Source organism: Cryptomeria japonica, chromosome 10, assembly GCF_030272615.1.
Source record: "Cryptomeria japonica chromosome 10, Sugi_1.0, whole genome shotgun sequence".
Classification (NCBI taxonomy): domain Eukaryota; kingdom Viridiplantae; phylum Streptophyta; class Pinopsida; order Cupressales; family Cupressaceae; genus Cryptomeria; species Cryptomeria japonica.
In genome coordinates this window covers 857,384,817-857,397,740 of record NC_081414.1, presented here as the reverse complement: position 1 = coordinate 857,397,740, position 12,924 = coordinate 857,384,817, and the positions used below count along the sequence as shown (strand labels likewise).

Here is a 12,924-nt window from a genome sequence, read left to right as displayed (position 1 = left end):
ATTGATGAATTGTTAGATGAATTGCATGGTGCTGTTTACTTTTCTAGAATTGATTTGAGATCAAGGTATCATCAGATTAAGCTAAGAGAACAAGACATTCATAAAACTGCTTTCCGTTGTCATTATGAATTCTTGGTTATGCCGTTTGGTCTAACAAATGCTCCGGCAACATTTCAGTTCTGTATGAATCATATTTTTAACAAACAGTTAAGGAAATTCTTGCTAGTATTCTTTGATGATATATTGATTTATAGCAAAACTTGGGAAGAGCATTTGAAACATATTGATATAGTTCTGGGTATTATGGAATCACAATCGCTGTATGCAAAGGCGTCTAAATGTGAATTTGGAATGACTGAAATTTTGTATTTAGGGCATATGATCAGTGCAACAGGGGTACAGGTTCATCAAGAAAAGATAAGAGCCATTTTGGATTGGCCACCACCTCGGAACCTTACAGAATTAAGGGGATTCTTTGGTTTATGCAATTATTACAGGAGGTTTGTCAAAGGTTTTTCATAGCTTGGGGCACCCTTGACAGATCTTACCAAAAAAGGGGCATTCCGATGGACTAAGGAAGCTCAACAAGTATTTGAGAAACTTAAAGAGGTAATGAGTTCTTGTCCGGTACTTGCTCTTCCAGATTTTGATCAGCCTTTTGTATTGGAATGTGATGCTTCGGGTGATGGAATAGGGGCAGTTTTAATGCAAAACAAACACCCTATAGTTTATGAAAGTAGGAAACTTAATAATCATGAGAAATTGTATTCTATCTATGATAAGGAAATGTTGGCAATCATGCATGCATTGACAAACTTTTGACAATATTTGGTTGGTAGCAAATTTGTAGTCAGAACTGACCATAACAGTTTGAGATATTTTATGGGACAGACACATTTGAATGACAGGCAGCAAAAGTGGATCAGTAAGATCCAAGCTTATGACTTCGAAATTGAATATGTGAAAGGTAAAAACAATGTTGTTGCAGATGCACTATCTAGAAGGCCTGAAATAAATGCATTATCTATGATGACAGCTGATTGGAAATCTTTACTGCTGGTAGAATATTCTAAGGATTCTTTGGCTTGTGATTTGCTAGATGGTAATACACAAGACGATAAATATAAGGTCGTAAATGACATTATCTATTACAAAGATAGAATTTATTTGATTCCAGGATCAAAGTTGAAAGGAAAAATCCTCCAGTCAGCGCATGATGTTCCTTTAGCAGGACACCTCGGCTACCTCAAAACTTACTGGCAGATACGAGAAAGATTCACTTGGAAAGGACTTAAGAATGATGTCCTTCATTATGTTAAAGAATGCATCACTTGTCAACAAAATAAAGCAAAGCATACTTATCTCGTGGGTCTATTACAGCCTTTGCCTATACCGGAACAGAAATGGGAAAGTATATCTATGGATTTCATTACAGGATTACCACGTTCTCAAGGTAAAGATTGCATTTTTGTTGTGGTTGATAGAGTAACTAAATTTGCACACTTCTTATCTATTACTATAGAATTCACAGCTGTTTAGCTCGCAGAACTATTCTTTCGAGAGGTGTTCCGTTTACATGGTTTACCAAAGAATATCATCAGTGATCGAGATAGCAAATTTTTTAGTATATTTTGGGGGGAACTTTTCAGATTGACAGGTACTAAATTAAATCACAGCACGAGTTATCATCCACAAACCGATGGACAGACAGAAATAGTGAACAAATGGATTGAGGGTTACCTTCGTAATTATGCGTTTGGTCATCAGAAAGCATGGGTCCGTTGGCTATATTTGGGTGAATATTGCTATAATACTACTTATCATATATATATCGGTATGACTCCTTTCAAAGCACTATATGGGTATGATGCACTTTCTTTTATTGATTTGGCTTTTGATCAGAGTAATGTTCCCAAGTCCCATGACATGCTTCAGGAATGCCAAGATATATTGAAATCACTTAAAGAAAAATTGCAATGTGCTCAGAATCAATAGAAAATTTATGCAGACAAGAAGCGTGTTGAGCGGCACTTTGAAATTGGGGAATTGGTGTACCTCAGACTACAACCCTATAGGCAGTCATCCCTCAAACGGAGTGGGGTAGAGAAATTGAAGCCTCGATTTTATGGGCCATACCCGGTAATTCGGAAAGTTGGTGCAATGGAATATGAGTTGGATTTACTTGAAAAAAGCAGAATACATAACGTAATCCATGTATCTTGTCTCAAAAAAAGCTTTGGGTCAGCAGGTGACAATATCAGAGAACTTACCACCACTGAATGAAGAAGGGAAATTAGAAATGATACCCGAAGTGATTTTGGAAACCCGCGACCGGCATTTGAGGAATAGGACTATCAGGGAATACCTCATTAAATGGTAGAATTTACCATTGGATGATGCTACTTGGGAAAATGAGCAAGTTCTTCAGTTTCCTAGATTACAGTTGCTTGTGGGCAAGCAACATTGGGCAGGGAGACTATAATATTCCCCAAATAAAGAAATAAACCGTGGAAATAAGATGACATATTATTAATTATTTTTATATTAATACTCTAATCTGGGTTAATATAAATAATTAATATTTATTTGTTAATATTGTTAGCGTAAATTGAATAAAGATAGTTCGTAAAACTACTTCACAGGAGAATAAAATGACATAAGCGGGAGATGTTTAGGCATGCCTGGAAGAAGATATATTCATAAGTGATAGAATACGAATTGGAATATACATATTTGAGACATACATGTTTATTTGCAACCAGACCTAGTAAGGAATTTTACAAAGTTAGGAGCTGAAAGTTATGACCCTACCAAGTTGTGGTACCTAAATTCTTAGATTTTTTTGAAAATTTGTAATTTGTTGTCATTTTATTTTGCAAAGGCTCTTCATTTCGAATCTGTTGGATTCCAGAGACTATTGGAATTCCATGATGATGTTTAAAACTCATTTTTGAATAAGTTAATATGACTTTTGATGCATACAACTCTGGCTTTTGAATTCTTGCTATTGTCATCTTGTTGAACAATATTTGCAGGTTTCACATACCTTTTATTGTTACGAATTCATTACTGAATTCAGATAAAAAAGGAAGTTATATATTTTTGGAGCACATGTTAATTGAAGTTCTAGTTAGTAAAAGAATAAAAGAAATGGCTGATAGCTTATAACACTTAAATTGAAAGATCTAATTTGAATCTCTGGTTAAATCTAGGATTTTTTACTGGCTGCTCTATTGCTCTCTTAGTGGCACTCATTCTGCTCATAGTGACTCGAAATGTTTACAACCATAATGAGGCTACTCGCTATATGGAGTCTGTTTTCCCTCTATACAGGTACATTCTTATATAGTTAGCTTTATTGGAAAATGGTTTGCATTGTGATCTAGTTTTGTGATCAATAAAAAACTATTCATGTCTTCTGAGGAGATGAAAAATTAAATAATTTACTAGTTAGATCTTCTACCATGAGGATTGTGGAAGAAGATGTTCCACAGTTTTTATATGCATAAATAATGATTTGTACAGTGGTTTTCTTGGCAATGGAAAATTTGGAAACAATTACATTTTATTGATTTTTTTGTCTCTTATTTTCTCAAGACACTATCATGTGGGGCCATAGTTTTTATATGCATAAATAATTATTTGTACAGTGGTTTTCTTGGCAATGGAAAATTTGGAAACAATTACATTTTATTGATTTTTTTATCTTCTTATTTTCTCAAGACACTATCATGTATTCCCCACATAGTGCAAGCCTGATTAGGGAATATTGCCTACTCATTTTGGATCAGTGTCATGACTCATGAACTATAAAAGCAGCTATAAAGCATATAAACATGTGGGAAACCTAGATGTAGGGTGTTGATAAAGCAAACAGTAAGCATAGAATGGATTTTTGTATGCATAAATAATGATTTGTACAGTGGTTTTTTTGGCAATGGAAAATTTGGAAACAATTACATTTTATTGATCTTTTTATCTTCTTATTTTCTCAAGACACTATCATGTATTCCCCACATATTGAGTTTGAGTATGTTTAAGTTTTATAGTGCAAGCCTGATTAAGGAATATTGCCTACTCATTTTGGATCAGTGTCATGACTCATGAACTATAAAAGCAGATATAAAGCATATAAACATGTGGGAAACCTAGACATAGGGTGTTGATAAAGCAAACAGTAAGCATAGAATGGATTTTTATATGCATAAATAATGATTTGTACAGTGGTTTTCTTGGCAATGGAAAATTTGGAAACAATTACATTTTATTGATTTTTTTATCTTCTTATTTTCTCAAGACACTATCATGTATTCCCCACATATTGAATTTGAGTATGTTTAAGTTTTATAGTGCAAACCTGATTAAGGAATATTGCCTACTCATTTTGGATCAGTGTCATGACTCATGAACTATAAAAGCAGGTATAAAGCATATAAACATGTGGGAAACCTAGACGTAGGGTGTTGATAAAGCAAACAGTAAGCATAGAATGGGTAAAACTCATTCATTTGATTATAACATGGAGCAGGTGTTAAAGTTTTGACTTGTATTTTGTGACTCTAGCTATTAAAATTTTGCCTCGTATTTTGTGACTAGTTAGTGAAGTTTTGATGAACAAATTCTATATACGCTTTATTTTGTTTTCAATAGATATTAATCTGTGCATTCTTTTCAATAGATATAGATCTGTGCATATGCTATTTCAGTATTTTATTTCATAAGCATATGAATTATTTTGCTCATTGTTTTCTCACATTCTTACTATTCTTAGCTTTTTACCTTTTGAATTTGTGAATTAGTAAATTAAATTTAGGTTATTGAAATTGTTCTTGCTTTTTAATTCCATGAGTGAAATCAGTAGACTATTTAAATTTGTATAGGATTGTAGTTAATTTGGATTCATGCCATTTTTTCATCAAATTGTTTCTTTTTAACTATTTCAGATCTTCCATGTTTCACTAATACTTTTGAACATTTTATGTCTCCAACATATTTTGTAAATATAAAAATTAATTCTATTTTATTTTCAAAACACCAATTTTATTTTATTTATAGTTACTAAAAGGAGGTGGCTATTGTTGAGGGTAATCACCCTTTACTATTGCCTTATACATCCAACATAATAAATTGAGAGATTTACAACTCTGAAAGTTGTGTGGGCCCATGATAATGGACAAATAGGAACCAAGATAAAATAATTAATCAAAATAGACAAAAATAAATAACTCATTAACTAGTTGGGATTAGACTACATCTCAATCAATGGATCACAGGCTCACAAAATTGGTGTAATCTGAAGCCATCATCTCTATTCAAATTATTGAAGTAATTTTCTATTTCTATTGCCTCCCTTTGTGAACCTCTCTATCAATTGCATTTGTCATTGCTGATGGAAATATTGTCATTGATGTCAAAGGAATTTGCTTGTTATCATATTGGAGATCGATGAACATATTGATGATGTTTGCATTGCCTCAGTCTGATTATATAGTGATTACAGTCCCAATCTAATTACAGTGAATATTCACGAATATTCACAATGCTGATCATGGTGTATGCATGGCAACAGAAAAATGCAGCCAGTCCTTTATATATGTATATGTATACATATAGACAGTCATATATATACAAATATAAGGTGACCAAGCGATATAGATGCAGACAGTACTTTATACATACAAATATGTATACAGCGATAAGCATCCTTGATTGACAGAGATCAGCTCTTTGGCAGCAATGATAGTTTGTCTGATAGCAGTGATTAATAATTAATGTCAGACTGATTATTATCTAGAAGTTGTGATTCTATTAACAGAAAGAAGCAATTCATATTGATAAGCAGAACTGGAAACTAAAGTCAGCAGGGACAATAGCCTAGAAAAGTTTGTGGAAAAAGCCACAAGTTATAATCAACAATTCATTATCAGAGATTACAACAGCAAGTTAATATAGTTATATTGATTGCCACATAACTTACCATAAACCAGTAATTATATTGGCAAACGGAGGCAATTAGGCATTTCCAGATTTAAGACATCAAGCAATAAGACAATTTTGGGGGAGTTAAAAGAAAAGCTTTCAGGACGTAAGATTATGGTAATTTGAAGGCAATGCATACCGACTATATTTGTCGATGAAGACAATCTCCTACAGTTGGGAGTATGGCTCCCATGTTGATTTGTTTCCATCTCCTGGAAGCAAATCTGTCACTTCATCCCATGCAGCTGATTTTGGATGCCAGCTTGTTGTTTTTCAGAATCAAAGGGATCAGCTGCTCGATTCAAGTGTTGTTAGTGATGAGCCATTGACAGAGGTTGGAGCATTTTACCGCGACTACACAGTGAGGAGTGCTCATCATTTTTCTTTTGATCTACACACAGAGGACTTGATGATGCATCCGTGTGGATTGGCTCCAAGATGCCATCCTTTGTGGGATGGGTATTCATCATCTTCAGAAGATGGGATTAGCAGTTGCGAGCGCCCGACTCAGCAGTTTATGGGGGATTACTTGCAGGGACAGCTGTCAGTTATACATCATGCTGATATGTATCCAACAGGGTTTGCTACTTCTATGTCACAAAGTTTTCCTATGGGTACATGGTTACAGGATGACTATGGTGTCAGTGGGCATGATGGTTTGGTTAGTTATCACATCCATGGGAGTTTACCGAGAGTTGTAGAGAGATATTGTGTTATAGACGCTTCCAGATATTTTTATCTCTATATGGCGAATGGATGTGGGGTTCAGTTGTTTTGGGATCCAGGAGGCGACAGGTTTGGCACAGTGTATTGGATGGGTCCCATTGGTTTGCTTCACCACTTCTGGCATGGTGAAGTTGAGATCAGAGTAGCGCAGAGGAAGTCAGAGGGTATTAGGCTTGGCAGACTTCCATTCCGGGTTTGGGATCCAGGGATATTGTGTGCAACTATGTTTATGTTGGTGCTACAGGAGTCGGTTAAGGATGTGTGGGACATTTCACAATTCTCCTTTTGGGCCTCCCGAGGATTGGAGTTTCTTTGCAGTGGAGATTGCTTGGGGACAAGCAATTTTAGGGAGGGCGGACTGTAATGTCCCCATTTTGTGAGCATCAGAGTTTGTAAGAATTAGCCTATCATTTGACCCTCGTAGGCTAACAATTATTGATAGAGGGCCTCGTGTGGCAGTTACTTGGTGATTAGAGACATTACTCTTCAGCTGGATTCAGGTTTTGGCCTTTGCACAGGTTTTTTGACTCAGATTGGCACACTTACTATTTATAGTAAGTTACTATTTTGGGAGAGTCAGGGTTCCTATTAATAGAAAGACACCTGAGCAGAGCTTATTGGCAGTGTCGACCTTGATTGGGCCTTTGCAGCTATTTCTAGACTCAGTTCCACATACTTACTATTTATAGTAAGTCACTATTCAGGGTTTCTATTTTTAGACAGGCATCCAATCACATGGAGAACAGGGAGAGTCGACTGCTGGCTCAGACGGCTTAGCAATCAGACAAGTACATCAAGAGATATTAAAGTTTAAGTGACTTAAGTGATTTATTTAATATTTTAATATTATTATAAAGTTCTAAAGAAACTTTATAATAATAAAGTCACTTTAATATAATAAAGTGCGTTAAGTGAATAATTTAATGTGGGAATAAATCTTTTATCCCACATTGGCCAGGAAGGTGTTTGAGCTCTCTTAAGGAAAGAATAAAAGGAAAGGCAAGAGTTCATTCTCGGCATCCAGTTGATGAATAGTATTTTGATTGATTTTTATTGTGGAGCCTAGGGCTTTCGCAATTTTCTTCTTTGATCATAGGAAACGAAAACTTCCTATTGATAGCAATTTTGAAGGTGTGAAATAACACCTGAATTATTGCAGTTGTGGGAAAGAATACTTCAGTTCTTTCATTTGTGCAAATTGGTGAAGTTTTCTACAAGGGTTTGAAGTTTATTGTTGGAGAACATTTATAATTGGTTGTGAATCATCCTTCTTTGGCACATGGAGTTATATCATTCTTATTGGGAGAGATTATCAACAAATTATTCAAGGTTTTAAGAGCAGATTGCAAGTTTGTTCTTGCTGCTACAGTGCGCGTGAACAGTGCGCATGAACAGTGCGCGTGAATAGTGCCGCGCTACAGTATTTGTGCTTGATTCCGATTGCAACTTTCATCTCCATCATCGAGCATCACTATTATCAGGTTCCTCTTGCAACTATTAGTAGCTAGTATTGAAATCGTAGGCATATAATTTTGCTATTGTAAGTGATAACTTTGAATCAGTTTTGGCATTGCTGTAGTCTTTTTGTAAGCCAATTAGTCTTGGCAAATCCATAGCAGCATTGTACTTAGGAATGAATTCAATAAAGAAGATATATGTTGCATACCATTTGTTTGACGAAATGTCCTTTTAATAGCATATATGATCAGCTTAATAGTTGCATGCCAGTTGTTTGTCGAAATGTCAGTTGGCTGTAGGTATGCATTCCATATCTAGTTTTCATGTATATGCATTGAAAATACCAAAAAGAACTGCACTCGCATACTAGTTCATTGTAAGAGGTATTGTCAACATCATTGGTGAACTTTCTAAATTTCTTGGCAACTTTCAAAGTGTATCAAACAATCTGAAATACAAAAATCAGAATAGAGAAAGATAGCATACAAAGTGTTTGACAATATTCCTTGAGCCAAAATCAGTCAGTTTGGGCAAGGGATATTACATACAGTGACTTAGATTAAAAAATAAATAAAAAAATTAAACAAAGTATGAAACAATGATTGATATGAACAGTGATTCTTATACACAGTCAATTCTTAGAAAGGGTGAATTAGAGAGTCAAACAAAGTCAAAAAGAAAAGGAGAGACAAGTCAGCAAGGATGATTGTCGCGTAACTTGCCAAGGATTAGTAAGAGGTGCAATTAAATGTTAATTTAACATTATTATGGGGCCCACCTCCTTATGAAAGAATTCCCCACTACAAGACACGATTTGTGTGGTCCACCTCCTCATAATACAGCCCCACTAAAAGACAAAATCCTTTTTGTTCCATTCAAAGAAAAGACAAACATACATTTGTCTTATCCAAAGGAAATGTCAGCGATTAGAAACAAATGGATTAAAATAGCATTTGTTTATTTGAAAGCAGATCCATTTGTAAAGTTTGCCTCCAATCTGAAAAGACATCATAATGATTGACTGGATGTTTTAAATAACGTTCACGAGGCCAAACAGTTTATGGGACCCACGGATAGCTAGCAAAGCAGGCATGCAAAGCCCGAACAAATCCAAACTGTTAAACCTCTTTCTCCTTCTCTTTGTGCATCTTGGATCTTCTGTTGTGTAACTTGATTAGGAAATCTGCAACTTTTGGTATTTTTTCTTCGTCAAATAGACTACTTAAGGTGTTCACATTTAGTGTCTCAACATACTTACTTCGGATGTCACTGTAGGCTAGGCACTCCATGATGTAATGCCATTCAGTCTCCACCACCCCTTGCGTACAATATCTACACCTTCTATCTTCTCATTCCTCTTTGGGTATCTTCCATCTCCCAGTTTCACATCTAAGTTGATGTGAGTTGGTCCTTATTTGAGCAATTAGCATTTTTGCTTTCCACTTTATGTCTATTCCTATGTAGTTCTTTTGTGTATGGTCATGTGTAGGATTGAAGTGTTTGATATAGTATTCTTTTTTCCTTCCCAACTGACCTGCCCACATGTTTTCTTTGAATTTTTCTTGTACGTATTTTTTTATTTCTCCAATGTTATGCAGGCAGTCTTGTAGGTTAATACTCCATTTATTCATCCATTTAATGTTTTGTTTCATCCATGTGCTCTTCCTTCTGTGTAATTTCTCCCCTGCTGCCATTTTCGGCCAGCAATGTACCTCCGTGTTTTCTAACCTCCTTAAGTAGCTTAGCAATCAGAAAACATAGCTAATGCCTCAATAGGGAAAGCCCTCGCCTCCGCTAGGACAATATCATATGGGATAGATGATTTAATCTTGAGACTGGTCGTAATTAAATGCTTTTGTAATCTCTCTATTTGCCTCCATTTTCTTGTTGAAGTGTTGTTGCCCCATACTTCACATCCGTACAATACCACTGGAATCACAAGAAGCCCAAAAAGAGTTTTCTTAGTTTTCCAATCTCATAGTTCTGTTCTTCTGCATCTATTTTGGAGTGAATATAAGGCTTTCCATTCTCCTTGGATTGTTTTTGTTCTACATGTTTCCCAGCTGAGTTTATTGTGGAAATCTAGGCCAAGGTACTTACATTCATTGACCACTTGTAAGGTGTTTCCCTCAAAGACAAATTCTCTATGGACCTTCTTTCTTTTCAGGGTAAATATCATGACCTTGGTTTTGCTAGTGTTCACCTGCATCCCCGCCTCTTGGAAAAATTGTTCTAGAGCCTTCAAGTGTTCTTTCAAATCTTGTGTTGTTTTTGTCATTAAAACAAGGTCATCAACATATAAAAGCAGCTTGATTACATAGTTGGTCAGATGAACACCCCCACCCCCAAACTTGTCTATCCATTCCTCTAACTTGTCAATGTATAGCCCAAATAGGTTAGGAGATCATGGGCAGCCCTGCTTGACCCCAATGTCACTTCCAAAACATTGTGATAGTCCCTGTTTTGTTCATAACTTAGCCCAAACTTGGTCATACAATCTATGAACAATAGCTCTATATTGTACTAGAATTTCCAACCCTTCCATTCTACTCTACAATTTGCCTCTAGGTACTGTGTCAAAAGCTTTTTTGAAGTCCACAAAACAGCAAAAGACTTCCCCTCCTTGTTTATCCCATACCTTCTCAATCAAGTGTCTGAGTGTTATGCAATGATCAATGGTAGAATACTTTGGTCTAAAGCCCGCTTGCCCATTTGCTCTCTTTCCCTCCTTTTCAGCCCAACTACTGATTCGCCTTTCTATCATACTCCCAAAAAGTTTAACGAAGAGAGGGTTGATCATTATAGTGCGGTAATTTGAGGGGTTATTGATGTCACCACTTTTGAGCAAAGGGATGACCACACTAGTTGACCAATTTGTTGGAAACCCATTTTGGATGACCCCATTGAATATTTTTTTGATGTGAGGCATGAGGATTTTTAATCCCCACCTTAAATGTTTTGCCTGTATGCCATCTATGTCTCGAGCTTTACCCACTGCAAGCTTTCTAATTCCTTCTCTAATATTGTCTAAGGAAAAGAGTTTACTTCTTGATCTAATCATCGGAGGGCTATCTTTGTCTTGATCTCACTCATATAGATGCTTTGTGTATTCTAACCATTGAAGATTTGTGATATTATTTTCTTTGTTTGTGTCTCTTTGCTGCAACTCTTTCCAAAAGCCCCTTGGATTTTGTCTCCCAAACTTAATCAATTCTTTTCTTCTTGTTTGCATGTACTCCTCTTTTTTCATTCTCATTAGTTTTGTATATTCCTTGTTGTTACCTCATATTTTGACCATTTTCTTTGCTGCCTTACATTCTTCATCATACCATGAGTTTGCGGGGAAGCTATTCTTATTGTCCTTTTTAGGTCTAGACCTTTTGCATGAGTTCAGAGCCTTGAGAATTATAGATGTCAACTTTACGCTACTGATCATTTCTTTGTTTGAATTGACCAACCCATTAACACCCTCTTCTTGCAACTGTTTTTTAGCATTGTTTGAAAGATTTCTTGATTTTCATGTGTTGAGGATAACTCCTTGAGTGACCTTCTTTTCTAATTGTTGCATCTCCTTTTGATGTTGATTGTCTTTTTGCATGCCAATCTGAACATATATTGGGTTGTGATCTGATTTCGTTTCTATGAGACATTCCTTCACCACAATATCTATTACACTTGTCACAAGCTTCTTTGAGCTTATAACATAGTCCACTACACTTTGACCATTATAAGTGTGACACGTAATGTTCCCTGAACTCGGCCAAGCCTTTAAACCGTTGCATATTATCAAATCATACAAGCTGCAAACTCCTAGCAATTCTGCCCCATAATGTGTGATAGCTCCCTTCTCATCTTAATGATCGCTCAATGAAAAGGTGTGATCTTCTAAATCCTAAGTGCCCCGTGATTACTTGTGATACGATATCATTTAGAATATGACTAAACAACATAACATAACTGTTGTGTTGAGGAATATCGACTTTGAAGGTAGTGCCATAATTTATCAATGTCTTAATGTATGCAAACAACAAACATTTTTAGAGAGGTACGACTAAGGAAAAGATGTGACTTATTGAAGAGACATGATGGTTAATGAAATGAATCTATACAAGAACATATTGGAAGGGTGAACGTGGTGTGTTGTGTCTGAATATGAAACAAGAGTATTCAGTTCTCAGAAGACTGGCAGATTAGATTGTGATCTTAGTGTGGTACAAGAGACGGATGGAGTATTTAGTGCTGTGAATATGTGTGGAGCAAAAGGAATAAAATAAAAGAATATATTGTATGTGTTACGTGGTGTGAGTGTAGAATGTATGCTGAATAAGTGGTGTAATGTCCCCTTTCTAGGTGACAGGAGAAGAGTAGTGGGATGGTCTATTATTCGGATCTCGTAGGCTGGCAGTGGTGTATAGAGACTCACACAGGGTATTCAATATCCGGAGTTGGTGTTCAGGTAGTTTGTGGGCCATTGGGAGCAGTTCCTTGATTTTAGGGAGATTCCCTATTTTTTAGGAGGTTGTGGCAGTGCCCATATTGGAGGTTCCACAGGACCATGTCATGGTTTCAGTTTCAGGGAGTTTGGGTGTGTTTCCTAGTTTCTAGGAGCATCCCTAGATTTTAGGGATGGGACTGCTAGTTAGCTCAGCTTTTCCGGCATCGGTCATAGATAGGTGACAAAGTTATATTCATGATTGTTTGGTCATTTTGGGCTATTATTGGATATTTGGAGATATTTTAATATATTTAAATATTTCCTAA

The 12,924-nt window shown here is 35.9% G+C and overlaps 1 protein-coding gene across 1 annotated transcript in view; it reads left to right on the top strand.

Annotated features, from left to right (window-relative positions):
* LOC131065145 (phosphate transporter PHO1 homolog 10) overlaps positions 1-12,924 on the top strand; it is a 189,981-nt gene that overhangs the window by 51,124 nt on the left and 125,933 nt on the right. Inside the window, exon 5 of the mRNA XM_059212971.1 lies at positions 3,213-3,333. Within this exon, the coding sequence (XP_059068954.1) occupies positions 3,213-3,333 (121 nt within the window). The remainder of the gene's footprint in view (positions 1-3,212; positions 3,334-12,924) is intronic.